This window comes from Pagrus major, chromosome 15, assembly GCF_040436345.1.
Source record: "Pagrus major chromosome 15, Pma_NU_1.0".
NCBI lineage: Eukaryota > Metazoa > Chordata > Actinopteri > Spariformes > Sparidae > Pagrus > Pagrus major.
The window spans coordinates 28546168-28567384 of NC_133229.1; the positions used below are offsets into that span (position 1 = coordinate 28546168).

The window sequence follows — 21217 nt, forward strand, 5'->3', positions numbered from 1 at the left end:
TTTCATGGATATTACATCACAGCATAAGGAAAAGTCAAAAAGACACCACATGTGAGTTGTAACCGAAGGATTTATTTTTTGCAAATCTAAGAGGACCTATATTAACCCGGAGTTAAATGATGTGCGGGTGGCTGTACGCCCCATCAGTGGTGTCTGTGCTGCATGACTGAGGCTGCTCTCTATTTTGACATGCTGGTTGAGCAGCACGTTACGCAGCAGCGAGGGCTGAGAAATCTACTGAAATGGAAGGCAGGCTGCACATGATGCGGCAGGTGGATGTCTGTCAGCTGATAATCAAACAGTAGCAGGCAGGGTTTAATGAGGTGAAGCAAAAATGGAGAAATATTCAATCCAATCGTCGTCGTTTGTCTTTTTTATTCTGTATTAATCCTGTTTTTTCATTCTGTTGTTGTTATTTTTTACACACACGTACAAACAGGACCTACACACATGTATTGTAGAGGCATCAGAGCAAAGGGGGCTGCCGTGTATGAGGCACCAGTAGCAGTTGGAGGGTTTGGTGCCTTGCTCAAGGCCACCACTAGTGAACTGGCACCTCTCCAGCTACCAGCCCACACTCTGTACAAACTGCTCTGAGCTACTTGTCACCCCAGCTGGCAATGTAAGCTTCTGCAGACCATCTTATGTTGAAACTTTTCTTTGTGTTGTTCTTCTTTTCTGTTGGTTAATTTTGTAATTGTATCATGTCCTTATGTGCCAAAACCACTCGGGTTAGGGTTATAAAAATATCATGTTTAGGCTTAAATTACCTGTTTTTGTCGCCACAAACACGGCTGGAAATTGTCCCGAGGTCTCATGTTAAAATGCTGTGGTCTCTTTTAAAAAAATATCCGGTGGTTTCATGTCACAATTGTTGAAACGCAGTCTCGAACTGCGGTCACTGGCTTGGCAGCCCCCTCCCCTGTAACTCCACCACCATCTCCTCCACCTCTGGTATGAAAGTCAGGCCGCAAACATGTGACATGAACATGAAATGACACATTTTGTAGAAGTGTCAATATTGTGTGTAGCCCATGACACGTACAAATATGAAAGCATCAGAGGTTTGGGGAAATGGTAACTGCAAACCTTTTTTTTAAAATATTAGGTGGGGGCAACATAATAAGTCAAACATTTTGAGAAATACATGAATTCTTGCGTAGAGTTAGAGGAGAAGATCGGTGCTTCGAAAGCTTCGAACGGCTCGCCTGGCTTTGTTTGAAAAGAAATGGTAAACTCGCCATGAAACCAACTTTTAAACTTTTGACTTGAGAGAAACATACTAGCGTCTTCATGAGAAGCTGAGCTCATCATTCCTGGCTCTAATTCAGTTCTTTTAATTCAAAACAAACAAAACAAGACAAACGAGAGCGTTATTGGTTTTCTGAATGAGCCATATATCTATATTAAACCGTGTAGATTATATCTACATGGTTTTATATTGTGTAGATAAACAGCATCATCCATCATCCACAGTGACGTAAAATGTGTAAAATGTTCATGAATGAAGTGTTTCAGTGTTTCGGTGTCATGTGGTCAACCAGAGAAAATCCAATTACTTCTATTTATAAATCATATTTGAACCGTTTAATCATCATCTATTTAAACCAGGTCCAACAAAGAGACACCTCATGATCGTGTTAGAAAGGCTCTCTTTGTTTTAAAGGAGTCATGAGATACAGCTTTGAGAAGCAGCTCTAAATTGTGGCTTTTTTCACAGAAATTCATTGTGTAATTGTGCTTTGACTCGACATGTGTTTTGATCCTGTCAGGTTTTGTCGTCATCACTGATGATTATCAGACTAAAGGTTTGTCTTTTCTCTCTCCTCAGGTTAACAGACCTGACCGGCTTCCTCACAGATGGACCCGTAAACTATAAGTACAAGACCAAATGCACCTGGCTCATAGAAGGGTAGTAAGTATCAGAGATTTTCTCGTCTTACTTTATTCTCGTCTTACTTACTTCCACTTGTTTAATAGGAGTTTGTCTTTGACTGTCGTTACTGTGCTGCTTGAACTGAATAAAGCTATTTAATAATTTTGTAAAGCCTCTAACATGATGCCAGTTGCAGAAATAAGCCATTTTTATACCACATCTGGAAACAGACGTCTCTTTTATAGTATGCTGTATCTGTATCCTCTGTGATGTTAGACTGGCTTTGTCAAGGCTGAAGATGTTCTCCTTGGGCATCGGTCAAATATTTGAAAAGACCATTGAAAAATCCTAAAACACAAATTTGCATCTGCCATAAAGAGCTTTAAATACGGATGGACTGACAATGTTTTGGTGCAGATATTGACGACCCTGTGAGGGTGAATATCTGATGATCTCCTGGGGTGGGGTATTTACTGACACCTTTTGTGTCATGTAACAAAACGTGAAAATATTTTAAGCTTGTATGAACCGCAGACATTTAACAGAAAACCCGTTCAAAGGAACCTCTTGACTTCAGGACGAGGCCAAAAATGCTAACTGATTTTTTAGGACTCATTCCTGTGGCGTGCTGTTGGAATTGGAAAATGAACTTGTGCTAGTCTAGTTCACATATATCAGTTATCATCATCGTTTTTATTTTGCTAAGTAACTTCAGTTGAGAATGCACATGTGGTAAACAGTGATCAGCTAATCAAACTAATTGCCAGAATAAATGTTAGCTAAGTACGATTCTGCAAACCCACAGATAAGTTAAAACTGAACGCTTCTTTATGTTGCAGCTTTACATTTGTCTAAATTTAATTTTCTATTTCTGTCCTGTCACAACGCTGTGCTTGTGCTCTGCACATGTTAGGAAAACATCATGGTTTGGCTTACAATACCTGCTTTTGTCGCCACAATCACGGTAGAGATGGTCCAACTTCCTGTTGAAAGCAGCCAGTTTTGACAGCACAAACACAGATGGAAATGCCTCCAGGTGTCCTTAAATATATCCAGCGGTGTGACTCCAACTGCAGTCGGCTGTTTGGCAGCCTTGTTGGCAAGACACCACCTCTGTCCCTTTCAACCTCTTGATGTGAAAGGTGGCCATAAGCATGTAAGGAAACGTGATATGCCACATTTCCTACAAATGTCAACCTTGGACGCATCTGTGGTTTGCAGAAACGCTGATATCATATCCTGGGCTGGGTTTCTGAAACAAGGATGCTCTAAAATACCTGAACAGGATTTGTGTCGTAGATTGTAATTTGTGAGAAGACACATCTATTGCAGCACATAGAAGAGTTGTATTAAGAAAAAAGGCTCACTTAATCACCTCAGTGAAGGAAAAAGCTTTCGAAGGCACTGTGTTGAGCCCCTGCGGTGTCAGTGTGCGACCATAACTGCAGACTCCATAAATAGTAGAGACCCTTTCCAAAAGTAAGAATCGGTAATATATGTAAGTATGTATGAAAGTTATATCTATCTGCCGAATGTATTTTCTCACAGCTACGTTGTCGTCTCTCTCCCTGTCTCTCAGTCCTAATGCAGTCCTCCGGCTGCGCTTCAATCACTTTGCCACGGAGTGCAGCTGGGACCACATGTACGTCTACGATGGAGACTCCATTTACGCCCCTTTGATTGCTGTGTTCAGGTGAGCCGCCTGCTATTCAGAGTAGGAGAGCTGCGAGGTGGAGGGGGCGATATGGAAATGACTCAGGTAGCCTTTGGCACAGCTTCAAAAAAGCGCCACTGAATTTTGCACTTGTGCAGTCAAATGGCTCCACGTAGAGAAACAATGGGCCTCGTAATCACCATCGTACCACAATGCAGCGATAAGCGAGAGAGAGAAAACTGAAATTACTCACATTAGCCTTGAATACTGATTCTTTTTCGGGAGCTTTGTTGCATATTTTCCCCTTTTTTTTTCGTTAACAATTTACAAGCATGTGGGTGGAACTCTTTCATTTGACAGAAATTCATTAAAAAACAGTAATACCACAATAATTTACAAACCTCCCACTTAGTACTCTGCGCCATTGAGGCTTATCTCCTGTTGAGAGTTCAGTTGCTCGCGGGATATTAAGGAGACTATTCCAACCAAGGAGAATAATATCTGGCATTTTGAATACGCAAAGCTGAGACTTGTGTGGGATTATTACCTACAATAAATAAGCTTACGTTGTTCATTATAAATGCTTGTGCTGAAAAAAAGCTGCAGCAGGGAGGGAGCTTTGAGTCATTATGGGCGAGCAGTGCATTGCATTTATTATAAGAGACAGGCTGACCAAATAAGAGACCGACCACCAACCCATCCCCCCGCCGAAAAACCTCATCAAACAAATAAAAAGCAAATGTGCTTCGACTCTGCGCTGCGATGGTGTTTTACTTTATAGCTAATCACTGTCATATTTCAGTGAGGTCTACAAGTGCTCACATGGAATTCTCTTTATCTTACAGCTCTCCAGTGGAGCTTTCAGACCACAGTCCATAAATGAAATAATACAGCAGCAGTTCAAAAAAGCTTTTTATTGTTATTGCTTTTTATGTGAGAGAGGGAACTGCCTTGTCTTCCTCCGTCTCATTCTCATTCTGTCTCTTCTCTCAGCGGTCTGGTGGTACCAGAGACCCGGGGTAACGAGACGGTCCCGGAGGTGGTGACGACGTCCGGCTACGCTCTGCTTCACTTCTTCAGCGACGCTGCCTACAACCTGACCGGCTTCAACATCGCCTACTCGTACGTTTAACCCTTCTTCAGCCTTTTTCTAGTCTCTCAATTTCTCTCCTCTTTTCTCTGCCTTTCTGTCTCAGTGTCAGGCTCATCTAAAACCAAACAGTCTCCAAGACAACACATTTAAATCTAGTGTAATGTCAGAGGGGTCAAACAGTTATGAAACCACAAAGATTATTCTCCATCCCTGCATAACTCTGATAAACCTTTTAACGTGCAAAACCTGCCCAGCACCAAACTGCAGACAAAGTTCTGCAACGTACATGCAACCGGTGGATTCCCGGGTCACGGTCTTCTTCCGAACCTAAAATCTTCACCACATGAACTGGTTAAAGAAAGAAAAAGAAATTGCAAAGGTGTCTGGAAAAATAACAAGAACTGCTTTTCTATAGTTAATCTGAGTTTTCAAACACTTTTCAGTATTGTTAGTGTTTCTGGTCCGAGTTAGCTCACAGCTACAGCTAGCTAACGTTAATGTCTGTGCAGTCGGTACATTTGTGCAGCATAAACTGTTACATTTATAAGGTTGTTTTAAGCCATTTGGCAAAACGACCAGTTACATTTTTCTGGTGAGTGCAGTCCTGGCTGTGTGGACAGCGGGGCATTTGAAATAAACGCTGTAAAGTGTCCTGTTTGATGCCATTATGGTGGATAAAACTTGATCATGTGCTCTGTAGGGTCGGTGGAGGAAATGTGGCACACTGCACTAATGGGTGCCCTTAAAATGGAGAGAAACTCGATGCAGAGAAATATAGACTGACCTACATGCATGTCTGGCAACATTAGGATGTGGAAAAAAGGGAGTTTTTCTGGGGTATCTGCAAACGGCTTCCCCTTAACTGAGACACAGAAAACGTGAGATTAACGCAAGAAATTACCGAGACGGCGAGAGGGAAGGTTAAAAATAGTGAAACTCCTGCGACAGTCAGGAGTGTTGGCAGGTATGTCCGTGCTTTCCTCTACATATCTGAATAATTAATAGTTCCAGATGTGTTTTGATCGTAGAGATGAAGTGCTTTATACCTGAGTCACGTTATAAAACAATGTTATTTTTAACCAGGGTTTGGTTATGCATCACAACTTTCTCTGTGTCGGTGCCCCACCATGCAGCACCACCCCCCCCCCCCCCCCCCCACTTCATACTGTACATCATGATGTTGTGTACATGGTGTCACAGTCGCTTCCTCTCAGACACAAACCCGGCTGCTTTGTGCTGCCGGTGTTGCCATGATGGGAAAATTGAATGATATGTGGCAGGCTGAGCACATGGGGAGGAGTGAGGACGGTAACTGTGCAGCCACACAGCCTCAAGGCTCTCAGCGCACGCACGCACACACACACACACACGCACGGAGGGGAGATAAAGGTTGTCATGACGACCCTCTTGTCACAGTGGCAACACAGCTTTTTGTATTAACAAAAAGATGATTTTTCTCCCTCTGGTCCTCGTCTTGTTGTGTTTCCATCGCTCCATCTCGCTCAGCATCTGTATTTATCTGAGATCACAGAGAAACAGCACGTATGTTTGAAGTGTCACAGTTTGGATTGGATGCGTCATTTCACTCATTTTAATCCACTCTTCAGACGCCGACTTCTTTATATCTAATGGTCTCTTATTTTCAGTCTCCTTTGTGTCTTTTTCTTTGTGTGCTTCTGGACACAATAATCTAATTTCTCCCTCTTAAACTCTATCTGTCTTGCTCCAGTTTTCTTATATATGTCCCAGTCACATGGCTCCTTGTTATATGACATCCAATTGTGCAAAGCCACTTATGATAAATGCATCCCGACTCAAAAGGAACAAGTGGAAGTGCACCCGTCTGAAAGAAATGTTGAACTTCTGAACTCTTTCTTGTTCTCAGGCTCAAATTATATAATGGGTCCAATGGGTCCAGTTCTTCTTCACAACATTTTATTGATCCACACCTGGCAGAGCTGCAGGAGGCAGAAGGCTAATTTAACTTTACAGAATGTGTTATTTCTCGAAATATAAAAATTCAGTCATTATCTCCTCAACTCCATGCTGATTATTGGAAAGTCAGGTGAAGTTTCGTAGTCCACCAAACATTTCTGGAGCTTCGCAGCAAAACAGTGTTGCAGCATTGTCCTAAACAATGTAAGAAGATGGAGACTTGTTTTAAAATGTAGGACAAGAACTGTTAAGAAAACATAAAATGGCTCCATCGAAGGCGCTATCGAAGACGTTATTTACACCCTCAACATGAGGTTAAACTGGTGCACACACTTCAGACAGGTGGCCCGCTTCTAGCTCTGCAGCTACAGTGAAGATTTGGGCTTTAAAAAGGTTTGTTAATAACGTCTATTCAAATCTTGCTACCTGAGTTACACCTGCACGGCGACATAACACAACCCTTACCAACGTACACATCCGCAGGCGACTGCGTGCAGCCTGCCACGAAGTTGAAGATGAACAGAAAGAGAGTGCAGATATATTTTGTTTTCTTGTTTCTAGTGGTAACAAAAAGAACAGAGAACCTGAAGGTATATCTGGATCCTTGATCTTCCACTTTCTTCTACAGCTTGTGTCTGTCTGCCTCCTGGTGCTCTGCATGACTTAGATAAATAAATTAAAACAGAGTCGGAGCTGTTTCTGCAAATGAACCACTATAAGGAAGATACTATAACTACCCCTTGCCAGGTATAACTTCATCATTACTTTTACGAGGCTTTCACAGTCTCTCATAGCTGTGGGGTTATCTGCAGTAATATGTGCCCGGTCACGAATCAGGTCTTCTCTGTGTCTCTGCTGCTGTATAACCTTGAAGAAGTTCCCTGACCTTCTCCCTAATTGCGTCTCCCTCAGGATTAACTCTTGTCCCAACAACTGTTCGGGCCACGGGCGATGCAGCACGGCCAACTCCGTCTCGGGTCGGGTGTACTGCGAGTGTGAGGACTACTGGAAAGGAGACGCCTGCAACATCCCGTACTGCAGGGATAACTGTGGCAGCCCGGATCACGGCTACTGCGACCTGACCGGAGAAAAGCTCTGCGTCTGCAACGACAGCTGGCAAGGTAAAAGAGCAGGACGACTGGGACGGGAGAGAAGGAAGTGAATTTTTTTTTTATCAGGGAGATTAAAACAGATATATGTAAGAAGTGAGGAGGTTTACTGAGAAACTTTGGGTCTCACTGGAGTTCAGCCAGAATGGTGAGATGTGGCTTAGAGCTAAGCCGGGCTTAGAGGAGGAAGATGATGGTGAGAATTTAAGAACAGGAAAAAGGCGAGAGATGCTACAGTACATCTGAACTACTTCATATTCAGCGTGTTCACTGTAAAAAAAAACAAAAAACAACGGAGGAAAACGGTTATAATCTGGCAGCAAGGGGCGGCGAAACATACTGTAAGTAACAGAAAATAACCATCTCGTAAAAACACAGCAAGTTTCTGTAATTAAAATACAGTTTTTAACTTTAATTTACAGGAGATCTTTGCCTTTCAATGTTTAATCAAGGATATTAACACATATAGATGAAAAATGATCTTTAAATATGGTCTAAACACAAACACATTTTTATTCGAAGGTTTTGTTATGAAAACTTCTCATATTGTACAGAATATCAATAATTACAATAATAATTAGAGAACCAATACATTAACTACTGTTATTTGCCACTAATTTGATCTAGTTTACTAATTGTATTTAAAATATTAAACTTGAATGCAACATGTTTAATAAAAAAAACTTTTGGAAAGTAATTTTATGTGGAAGAAAAAACAAATACTGATTATTTAATGTTATTTTACATTAGACATGTAAATTCACAGTTTATTTTTCTGGAAATCTGTAAAATACACAGAAATAAATTCATACAATACAAAATCACATCATTTTACAGTGTATGTAATGTGCTGATGATCCCAGTAAGCATTGATTATGATTGATTTTTTTATTTAAAGGTCAAAAATGTGTAGATATGGAGCTTTAAACTGGCTAAATCTGGTTGTTTTAGATGTTGAGGATGTATATTAGTATTGATCAGCTTTTTTTAATGATTATATTTCAACATGCAGTGATGACTCATCGTCACATTGAAATATAATCATAGAAATGCTGTTAGAATAACCACAAATCTGACCAAAATGGTTAAAACATCTTCATTTCAGCCGACTTTAGCCCAGTTTTATGACGGTTTCAGACATCTTCTGGCCTTTAAAGCACCAAATCAATGTTCACTTGGATGTTGGATGCAACATTTTATAAAGTCCATATGTCGTTGTAGCGCTATATATAATTACTGTGTCACTGCTACAAATCAGGCCAGTGGCACTGTTACTCATTCTCAAAACAAATACCACATTTCCCATGATGCCCGTGATGAAGAGGGTCTGTCTGATGTTTGTGTTTTGTTCATTATTATTAACGTGAAATGAAAACAGACAAAAAGCACAGCAGCAGCTGCTGTCCTGTTTATAACCAACATTATGCCTGATTCAATATTATTTTATATCATAAAACAATAGATGTGATATCCTGGGAGATATTGTCTCGTGGCTCATAATACATGTTGCTTCATTATTATTGTGTTTTATGTTTCACATGTGGACAATTCTGTCCTGCAGCAGGACAAATTTATGACACGTGGGCTCGACTAAAAATTATTTTATACTACCGCTCTCCAAAGCTCTATATTTGTTAATGAAAAATGGTAAAATCTGAAAAGGACTATAAAATGCATTTCTTCATTTGTTGAAGTAAGTTATACTGATGCTCCGATATTAATGATAACTGAGTCTTTCCTTAATTTACCAAAACATAAATCTGAGACTCAGAGCAAAACACACAAATTAATATCAGTATACAGCTGAGTCTACATTCAAAACAATCCAGAACCAATGTTATTATACATAACAACAACAGTCATATTTTTTAATCTGACCCCACCAGACAGTTCAGGCCTGTGAAATTGGATTAGCTGGTGAGACACTGCCCCCTGCTGGATTAATGGTGTAAACACAAGTCTGATAGGAGTGAAGCCGCTTTCTGCTCTTGAAATGTTAATTTATGAACTAAATTTGATCTTCAATATCTTCAATCTTCATGGACTTAGATGAGCTGAAAAAAAGAAATATGGACGTCAGTTAAAAAAAGGAAAATAAAAATAGTAAAAAATAAAACTCTGTTGACTCTATTACTCTAATTATCTAATCTTTAATTTAATGGATCTGTCCCCCGTTCTTGAAAATGAGGGGAAATTGTTTCACATAAGTTCTCAGTCAAAGATAACGAAAAAGAAAGAAACGTCTGAAAAGTTTTCAAAGGCTCTTTTAATATTTTTGTGATGAGTTCAGGCAAAAAACCTGACTTTCACAGAGAAATCAAAAGATAATCACACTAAGACCACCAGGCGTGAAGACTCTTTGAGACTTTGTAAAGGCCTGAACGTCGGGATTTGTTCGCTTATTTCTGAATCGGTGATGAGTCATTCATAGACGAAGCTGAAAGTGAAGATATGAGTCGGGTGGGGACAGACGCACAGCCTCAGAGCAGCCATCTGATATACCCGATCAGTGGGGGTAATAAAGGTGCTGGAGCTCATATTTATGTGTCTCATCTCCCCCTTTTCTTCCCTCCGATCCACCCCCTCCCTCAAGCCAAAGAAAGAAACAAGTGTCTCATTTGTTACCTGCTGAAACATTAATCAGGCCCAGCTGCCTCATCGGAAACCCCCTGAAGAGTTCAGCCTCTCGGTTTTAAAGATATAGTGATTTCATTGCTCTCCTGTCATCTGTTCAGCTCTTAAATCTGATCGTTGTTCTTCTGTTTTCTTTTTTACGTCGACAGAAGCTAAAGGATTGTCTGGTCCAATCTAAAAATGTACAAATTTAAAGGTTTTTCACGTATCAGCAGCACCAATGATTGTTTCAGATCCGTTGTTAACGAGTGATTCGATCATACGTGGACAACTTTAAGCCATAACATGCGTCTTGAGTGACCACCTGTGATAGGACCTCACATCCCTGCTGTATGTGCAAATAAACACGTACATCCCTGAAAAAACGTTTTTTACACAAATAAAAAGATACTTTCATGTATAACATTTGCCGAATTAACAAGAAGGTCCGAATAATTAAGAATGAGTCGTAGTCAGTGTTTTACAAAGTCTAGAAAGTTTCTCCAAACCCAACAACTCTCAGAATTGAGTGATTTTTGAATGGAGTCTGGAACGTGAGCTGTCCCCTTGTGAACGTAATTCTTTTCCTTTTGCTTCCACTTTAAAATAAGTACTATTAAACAACATGTTTGCCTCTTGATGGCTGTGGTCTTTAACCATGTTTGAGAATATTAAAGATGCTATTTGAATTTTAAAAAGTGTCTCTCCTCGCTGTCTTTGTCTCAGGTCCAGACTGCTCTCTGTCCGTCCCCTCCACTGAGGCCTTCTGGGTGCTGCCGAGCGTCAAACCATCAGCTCAGTCTCTGGGTCGGGCGTCCCATCAGGCTCTGGTGCACTCTGGGCTGATGTGGGTGGTGGGAGGATACTCGTTCAACTACTCCAACTACCACATGGTCCTCAAGTAAGCAGCAGCAGCAGCAGCAGCAGCGGTCTGACTCAGCAGCTGTGTTTTTTCTGTCCTCTAAAACTGATCTAACGGGTAATTTATTGTCTCTCTGCAGACATTTTGGCATGCCACGGCAGCGAAAGGTGTAATTAATAAGATCAGTAACGAGCTCATTCAAGCAGCTTATTAGGACACTTAATCCTCTGAACTCTGCAGTAAAAATAGTACGCCAGTGCATTGGGGTTTTTGCTCATTGTGATGTCATTTCATGGAGTATCTTCAAATGCTTCATATCCCTACAACCTAAGCTAAAAGGTTATGTAAGTCACAGAACCATAGCAATTAATACAAGTATTGAAATCCTCATATATTTCATCAAATTTGACTGAATAAACACAAAACATGTCGATCCGAAACAACTTTGTATGTATAAAACATTCCACCTTTGCGAGTTCTCCTCAAACTAAGCTACAAATTAATTTTAACTGTTTTTTAAGCGTCACTGTCGACGTCTCCGGCTCAGTTTGTCTTTGACTTCTGTCTGTTTACAGCTACAACCTGGAGAGCAGTACGTGGGATGTGGTGCCCGTCAGCAGCGGCCCCCTCTACAGATACGGTCACTCTCTGGCTCTGTACCAGGTAACACCGCTGCTGCATCTCAGAAGAGTTGTCTAAGATATAAAATATGTAAATGTAGTACTGATGTAACAGGTGATAACTTGATAAATCCAACTTTGCAATTTACACTTTACATACACATACACACAATCAAGCAAGATGCAAATTTAAGGATTTATTCAACATTTTCAAACAAAACTTAAGTTTGAAGTTGAATGTTTGAGCTTTTTTTGCTGCTAGTTTGGATCAAACTTTGTCCTGGTTTGGATTTTTTGGTTTGTCATTTCCTGTTTTATTTTGTAGATTATATACTCATGTGTCATGTTTTACTTTCGACTTCCTGTCTGTTGCCCTTTATCCTGCTCACCTGCGTTCCTTTAGTTAATCAACCCCTGCATATTTAGGTCTGTGTTCTTCCTTCACTCTCACTGGTTTCTCTGTGTTTCACACCTCGGCTCTTACCTGTGTTGCTGCCTGTGTTCCTTGTGTCTCCGTGGTTTTTTACTGGTTTGTTTAGTTTTTTGCACTTGTGGATTACATCTGTGCAAATCAATTTGGGATCCTGTTTTTCGTGCCAGACTTTTATCGCCTGTCTTCATCTTTATTTTTGTTAAAGCTTTTGTTTTTCAGCCTGCCTGCCTCTGTCTCTCGCCTGGGTTGTTTTTTGGTTTTTTTAATGAACTGTTACACACCTCCATGTTTTTAAAGAGTCGAACTGCAATTGATTGACAGGAACACAAACTCAGAGCACTTTAAGACGTGAAAGATGAACCAGTTCGTACTTCACTCATGTAAAAACTTAATTAAACTGCTCATCAGTTGAGTTTTATTGTTGCTGATTGCAACTTTTGACAAACTTATGAAATTAAAATAATTCTCTAGTTACATCATCTCAAATGAAAGAATTTGTTGTTTTGTTTTTTTCTCTGTTTAAACTGATCGTAAACTGAATGTCTTTGAGTTTTTGACTACTGGTCAGAAAACAAGCGAAATGAGGAAACCGTCTGCTTGATATCATTCACTGATGATCCTCCATTATTATTTTAGGTCGATTGAATAATTGCCTAAAAATATAATCAACGAATGTCTCAATAAAAAAAAAAATCATTGCCTCTTTGAAACATTTCACAAGACTGAAATAAAATCGTTCCACTCTCTGAAAGCCCGACCCATTATTCACTTTACCTGTGAATAAATGAGAACATCGGAGCCGTTCTCGTGTCCCGTATAGATAACTCACTTCACAGCTCGGGACATCAAATGATGTGTCACTGTCCAAATACTGGGACACTTGCTTATTTTGTGTGGAAGAGGTCATTAAGTAGTGAAGGACGGAGGGAGAATGAAGACAAATGTTCTGCTGTGAGGAGCTCAGTGTCCGACAGCAGCCTGAAGATTTATCAGCAGCACAGTTTATACTGTTTTTACTTTAAACCCCCCGTATACACTGAGGAGGGATGAAAGGAAGGACTTCTGCTTCTGACATGCAGGATTTATTTTTATCTTGGTGAGTAACAGACGTCTAACCAGAGCTGCCGACTCGTCACCTCTCAGCCTTCAGCTTCACGCTGATATTTTAGGTGAATCCTCGTCCATGTTGCGTAGCTGCTTCACGTCAAGCTGCAGGGCTGCACTCATGTGGACGTGAGAGCGTATTAAAGTATGTTCATCGTTACAGACTTAAAGCTGCTGATCAATAATTGAAATGTGTTAATATTTGAGATTAAGAGTTTATTACGCTTGGACATATCAGGCTGTTCTCCCTTGTTTCCAGTCTTCTGCTAAGCTAAGCTAACTGGCTGCTGACTGTGAATGTTTTGATTATCTTAACTAACTTTTGTCAAAAAAGTTAATTAGGTTAATTCCCCAAATGTTAGACTATTCCTTTAATGGACCCCAGGAAGATTAACAACCACGTCAAGGGACGCTATCAGGAATCCTCTTTACAATTAACTTCTAAACAAAGTGTGTTTGAGTAGAGCTGCAGTGATCAATCAATTAATTGATTAGTTGTCAACTATTGAATTCATCCCCAAATATTTTACTGATTCTCTGTGACAGTAAACTGAGGATCTTTGGACATAACAAGACATCTGAGGACGTCAACCTGAGCTTTGGGAAACACTGATCAAGCTTTTGTCTGTTTTTTCTGACATTAAATGAAACAAACAAATAATCAATTAATCATGAAAATCATCGTCAGATTAATTGACAGTTGAAATGATTGTTAGTTGACGCATTGTTTTTCAGTATCAACTCTCAGCTTCTGTGCTGTTTACAGCTTGTTGTACTGCCCCCAAGTGGTTGAAAAACAGTAGTGGGTTTAAAAAAAGGATTTATGACTTCATTTTGGCCTCAAGATGACACAAGAGAATATTTATTCACCGCAGTGTTTAATGCCAAAATTCAACTCTCTCATTAAATACATCAGAAATAATGTTTAAAATGAATGTATGTACCTGCCAAATTTAACTTTACGTTTCATTTATAATTTTTTTTATTTTGAATTGTATATATTTCTGTATTTCTTTCTTTGCTTTTCCCTTTGCACTCCCCCCATTTAGTATTTTCACAGTCTTTTACCTTTTACATTTTTTTGCCCATTTCTGCAAATAAGGGTCAATCAAAGATCAATATTTCGCTCATTGATTGATCGACATTAAAGGTCATAGACTGACTACACATGCTTTGCTACAGCACTGGTGGCCACTAAAGCATAAATTTATGTCACATTTTATAAACTGACTAATGCCTACATATATTTTATTTTTAATATTATTATTATTATTATTATTATTATTATTATTATTAATTTATTCACAAAGCCATGTATTTATTTATGATTTTGGCAGTTTCAGTCCTCCATAGTTCTCAGACAAAACACATTTACAAATAATCTTCACATTCCTCTGACGTGTGTTAAAACCTCTGTGATGAAACTGATCATATTTTCTCCATCAGGATCTTCTGAAGCCTTTTAATAAAATGTCTCACACACACTCGTCTCTCACCGTCTTCTCCCTCCTGCAGGATGACATCTACATGTTTGGTGGGAAGCTGGAGGCGAAGTCGGCCAACGTGACGGACGAGCTGTGGGTGTTCAACATCCCTAGACGCACCTGGTCGCCACGGAAACCAGCCCCGCCTCCTCCCTACGCCCTGGAGGGCCACACCACCCACGTGGTGGAGCTGGCCGACGGCGAGCCGGTGATGCTGATCTTCTTCGGCTACTCGCCGATCTACAGCTACATCAACAAAGTTCAGGAGTACAACATCAGTGAGTGCACCTGCTGACTCTGCGCTCATCGATTGTGTTTCCTCCCGTGATTGTTTTAATTGCTTTTTATTGATGAAAGTCAAACGCAGGGACTCTTCAAGATGTTGACATTTCCCAGAGCCCGTGTTTAATCCTCACACCGGGCTGTGGGTTGTAACACAGACTCGTTGGGTCGTAACTGTGAAATGATTTGTATTTTTATTTGTACTTTTTGAATTTACTTTGAGGACAAACTGAGCAGAAACTGGCCCTCGCTCTTCAGTAACATTTAACAACACATATATTTACAAATGCAAGTTTTCAGCTTCAGATTTGGGAGCAACCTAACTAGCTTCATATATTAAACACATAGTAAAGTACAATGAAAACACAATGAAATCATGTGATACACAAACCTGACATCATTCTTTATGTGGTAAAAACACGCACACACGTGGCCTGAAGACATAAAGCAACAAGTTCAAATGACTGAACAACTGCGTCAACATGAGCTGTAACTCCTCCGAGGGTTTCAGCCTCAGCTTCCTCGCTCTTATTTTAGATATCAGATAAATCTCACACTTACACCTCAAACAATTCTCTTAAAAAACTAAAGCTTCATATCTGTGAGCCAGGCTTTGTTAAGTGTTACCCATACCATATTATTATCTCTAGAAGACATGTTGTATCATGACCACATTACATGTTTATGATGAGACGAAACAAGCAAGAGGAAGAAATGAAGAAAGATGCATTTTAGTGTGAGCAGCAGGAGTAGCCAGGAAGTAGATTACCATTGGAAGCAGGCCGACTTATTGGGTGTTTCCAGCATGAAGGAGACTTCCCCCTGGAGCCTGGACACTGGTAGTGGTGATGAGGAGTGAAGCTTGATGTGGGACAACTTCAACTATTTCTGAATGGAGGGTTGACTGGAGATGGCCAGGAGTCTGCAGTTGAGGTGGTGAAGGGGAGGAAGTGGGTCGCGATGTCTTTTCGATGCTGAAGTGACAGCAGAGAGAGAGAGAGAGAGCAAATGATTGGCTTAGACGGCAAACATGACAGGTTGTGATTGGATGAAGAGGAGAATGAGCTGGAGAAGATTATGGAAAGTGGGAGATTTAGATGGGAAGTGCCCGCCAAGTCAGTGGCCCGCAGTTCGAGGCTGTGTTTCAACATTTGGAAGTGTGACACCACAGGATATTTTTAAAGGAGAACTCGGGACAATTTTCAGCTGTCGAGAAGTCAGGACATCTCCAGCTGTGTTTGTGTTGAGCAAAACCGGTATTTTAAGCCAAAAAAACAATCATCTCCCGACGCTGAGCGAGTGGTTGTTGTGCCTAAACCTAAACAGACCGTAAGCACAGACTGAAAACAGAACAAAAAGAAATGATAAGTTGTCCCCTTGGCTTTGGGATGACATATTTAACTCACAGATGGCTGTCCACATACTTCTGGCCATTTAGTGTGCGTCTGCATTTATTTTGTTATTCTCCGTTTAGCCAGTAGGTGGTGCCGTCACACAATAAACCAGCAGCTGAAAATTTGAGTTGGGGCTTTGACACACACACACACGTACACACCTTCCATTAGACACACAACACAGACTGAAATACGTGCAGCTACACAAACACACACTGAAACACACAGAGTGGTCGTTAAAAAGAGGTGGCACCCGGGCCGGAGTGTCTGCAGGAAAGACAATGATTAATGAATCCACCACATTCCCTCGCTCTCCCTCCTTCCTGTTATTCTGTTTTCTCTCTCTCTGTCTCATCCCTCCTTCTCTCCCTTCTTCTTTACCTCCCTCCCTCCGTCTTCTTCCTTTTAATCTGCCGGGTTGCTGACCTCCTGCATCATCTCTCCTCCTCGCTCCATGTCCTCTCCTGCTACTTCCCCCTCACCCTCTCCTCTCCTTTCCTTCTCTCCCCCTCATCTGTCTATCACTTTCATCTTCACCCCACCTCCATCTCCTCCCTCCCTCCTCCCTCTCTGACATTGTCACAGCGTAAGTCTGCACCGAGCATCATTAGGCTTCACAGGGAGGCGACTGAGAGTCGGCGCAACCTGGAAATGAACAGAGGGAAGTGGAAGCAGGGTGTAAAATATGAGGTAAAAGGATTTAATGACCACTCAGAGAGGCAGGTTCACAGCAATTAGCTGCCAGAGATGAGTTAAGAGTTGACCTTCTACTTTCTTGTCGTCTCCTCATAGTTGCCCTTCTTTCTATCGCTGTTTCTCTTGTTTCTTTCTCTCTGGGTCTTTGTTCTGCTGTCTGTCACTGACTCGCTCTTTCGTTCTTTCTTTTTGCTCTTTAATTTCCCATCACAATGAAGTTTTCTTGGCATAATCTCTCTTTCTTGGCGCGATTTTTGATGTTAAAATTTGAAATATAATGATGTATCGGCCAAACAAACACTTTATTTCAATACTTTTGTGAAGGTTCTGTTAAATTTGATTATCCAAAGGAATGTTGCCAAGATTTATACTGAGTGGGACGCTCGACGGTTGGAAAAAACAAACAAAAAACAAACTTGTCAGCACTTCCTGTTAAACTCTGTAATGAGATGCTAAATGACCTCAAACACATCTTTCTGCATTTCTTCTTTATGCAATAAATTCTTGTTACTTATGACAACATAAGTGGGATAAACTGAAATCAGCCAGGAGAAGAAAAATGATGACTATCCGTTATAGTGTATTCTGTTGTACATGTAGAAATCTGTTCAGAGGTTCGGTTACTTTTCTTCGTGTTTTGGGAATTCAATAGAAAATGGACGCCTGTCTTCACTGCTTTTGTGTTCAAAAAGTGTTTCTTCCCCTGTTTTACTAATGTTTTTTACGATCAAAACGGTATTTCTGTCTCAGTTTTTCTCTTTTCCTGCTCTCCTTTTCGGTCCGTCCCTTTCTTCTGTCTTTCTTTCTTACCTCTGTGTTCCTGAACTTTTCTTTCTCAGTTTGTTTGTCGGTCAGCAGAATATCTGAAATATATTCAGTGGATTCCAGCAAAGTTTGCTGCAAAGGTCGGCCAAGAAAAAAACTTGCATTTTTCTTGGTTCCGTAAGCACCGTCATGTGAACATTTATTATAGCCTTTACGTTTTTTTTAAACAAAAATCCCTTTTCCTTTTGTCTTCATGTCAAGAGAAATGTTTCACCATAGCCCTCACCCGTTTCTGCCTGAAAGGATTGTTGTTTTCTCTTACGAATTTCCGTGTTCATCAGATTTGGATATAAAACATAAAAGTTTGTTTAAAAAATAAAAAGCGATGACTGGATGCTCTATGTAATACAGTGCAGATGAGATGTGTGTCGGGTGCTCTCGGAAAACGGGAAAAAGACTTTTTCAAAGACCTTGTGGCAGTCCAGGCACTGCAAATAAGACATAATTATCCATAACGAGGAAGGAAATGTTGGCTTCAATCATTTATGATAAAGGATTTTAAATATTTCCTTTTCCATCTCTGTCTCAACTCTCATTTTACACTGACAACAGACAAACATGATATAACTACTGCAGAGCAACATAATGCATTTAAAATGCCCGGACCTCTGTGAACCTGACGCTGAGTCATTCTGAATGCTTCACAATGCAGTCGTGTACAAAGCCCCACTGTTGAGTATTTACAGGTATTCTTTCAGGTGAATTACAGCCGGTGGGTGTATGCAGATGCAGAGTCTTGAAGCAAATTACATTTGAATTAAAAAAGACACATTTAGAGGGGTTGCATGGAGATGTTCCCTCTCTGAGTGCTCTCTCCTTCACTTCCTCTTAGTTTCTCAGCCTCTCTCAGTGCTCCTCGTGGTCTCAGGGGTTTAATGTTCCAGATGATGACACGTTTTCTCAGGCTTTTGAAGTTCCTCCTCCTTCTGAGGCTTTTGTTTGTTGTGTTTGTGTCTTTTTCTTTATCCGTTGCAGCTCGGATGATGTAATCCCTGCCTGTTTTTTAATAAGATTTTCTATGCACCTGAGTTAATCGTTATGCATCATGCCGCTCTATTAAAGATGCACTTTTAAATTCAATAAACTCTAATTTCCTCTGGCCTCTCTTACTGTTTGGCTCACTCCCTCCGTCTCCCAACTTTTCTCTTCCCCCTCGCTCGATCTCACCTCCAGAATTGAAAGTGCTTCGCTTTTTGGCATGAAAGTGAAAAGCAGAACCTGCCAAAGCATCAAAAACTTTTTAAGTGATCAACTTTGATCTTTCTTCACGAGTGTAGTGCATTAATCAGACCTCTTCCTCTCTCCCGTCTGTGTTTCAGGGTCTAACTCGTGGCAGGTCGTGTCTGCCGGAGGCGCGGTGGTCCAGGGAGGTTGCGGCCACAGCAGCGTGTACGACGAGGCCAGCGGCTGCGTGTTTGTCCACGGGGGATACAAGGCGCTTAGCAACAACAAGTACGGCCTGGTGGACCACATGTACCGATACCACGTCCACACGAAAACATGGTGAGAGAATAGTGTCACCTGTGGATATGCATCTGCAATGATGCAAACATGTAGGTGCATGAACTCATGCATCCATGAACTGCTTATTTCAACCAGAGTACATGTGAGCTCAGCTTCTCTGTGGTTTCTGCTGGATCTTGATGAAAAACAGGTTTATTTTAGTGGCTTGTATCTGTGAGTGTTGGACCTTGGCGGGGGTACACGCTCTACTGAGTGCCATTCTAGTTCACAAGGAGTTTTTTTATCTTGCACTGATGCAATTTAAATGAACTTTTAACTATAATTTTTCCAAGTAAGTAAAGTTGATGTAATGCAACCTTACAAAGATAATAATTGCCACATTATGTTGGAAACCTGCTGCTAAACATAACTAAACATAACCATCTTTTAAAGGAACAGTATGTCATTTTTCCATGACGGGTCCCTAAAACAAAACAAAAGATGTAATAGCATGAGATCATGGGAGCTGTTGTCTCAATTGATAAACACCAACCGTTGCTGATGAGTATCTATCTATTAATGTCTTATTTGCGTTACATTCCTCACTCTCTGACTCACTCATGGAGACAGGCGTCCAAATTGAATGCACCGTTGGCCTGAGTGAAATAAACCCAACCTTTTTTATGGATTGAACATATGTTAGAAACATTGCAGGTAATGTGAGTCCACAACCCCATAGAGTTTAATACACGGTCTAGTTTAGTTTTTTCTGGACATTTTTAATGCAAAAATGTTACACATATCTTCAGCGTGAGCCTTTCATGAATAAAAAAAGATGCTACGTGTCAGAGAAGGAACATTAGTGTGGTCGGGGCAGAAAGAGGAGAGCAGGCTGAGAATAGATGGATGTGAACACAGGTCTGACCTCCAGTGAACCCTGGCAGATGGATGGATGGATGAAAGAGGACACTCAGCTACAGCACTCTCTCCTCTTCACTTCACTTCGCTTACGTTCACACGTGCACTCACACACGCCACATGCATACGCCAACATATGCTCACACGTACACACACACACACACACACACACACACACATTCTGCCGTCTTTCCATAGCTCTCACTTTTCCGGATGGTATTTGCTGTCAGAGTCGGGCGTCACTCGAGCCGGTGGACCTTTTTAAATTCTCAGACCGAAACATTTCAGCTATTCTATACAGCTACAGTCCCAACGCAAAGATCATCTTGTCTCTGTCAGCAGGAAGCTCCTGACAAGTCTACCAGGGCAGGATAGAGGCCTCCACATGAAATCCTACGAGTCATTATGTCACGGCTCGCTCACTTTCACAAAATAAAACAAAAATTAATTGCTTTGCAAAATGATCTAATTCCAGCTCGTTCAGGTTTTAGAAAGGTCCAGTGTGTGTTTAAGGGGATCAAAGTCTTTAGTTGCTGCAGTAATGTAAGAAGCCACAGACGGTCACCACAGTTGGTGTCCAATATGTGACCTTTGACCTCAAAGAGGTCACGCACGGCAGACTGAGACCTCCTACAATGTCTGTGTTGACTGTTTCTGTATGTTAGCGTGTGTGTGTGTGTGTGCGTGCGTGCGTGTGTGCGCTGCTGCCATGAGAAGAGCAGTTGGAGGGTAACCACAGGCCGGGTCACACACTCAGACAGACGCCATTAATAACATGGCACCATGCACACATGTCACAGACACACACACACACACACACACACACACACACACACACACACACACACACACACACACACATGCACACACACGTAT

The 21217-nt window shown here is 41.0% G+C and overlaps 1 protein-coding gene across 1 annotated transcript in view; it reads left to right on the forward strand.

Annotated features, from left to right (window-relative positions):
- Positions 1-21217, forward strand: part of atrnl1a (attractin-like 1a) — a 267713-nt gene that overhangs the window by 29917 nt on the left and 216579 nt on the right. Inside the window, exons 2-9 of the mRNA XM_073481267.1 lie at positions 1832-1915; positions 3456-3569; positions 4524-4652; positions 7471-7679; positions 11007-11181; positions 11718-11805; positions 14815-15061; positions 19300-19483. Of these exons, the coding sequence (XP_073337368.1) occupies positions 1832-1915; positions 3456-3569; positions 4524-4652; positions 7471-7679; positions 11007-11181; positions 11718-11805; positions 14815-15061; positions 19300-19483 (1230 nt within the window). The remainder of the gene's footprint in view (positions 1-1831; positions 1916-3455; positions 3570-4523; positions 4653-7470; positions 7680-11006; positions 11182-11717; positions 11806-14814; positions 15062-19299; positions 19484-21217) is intronic.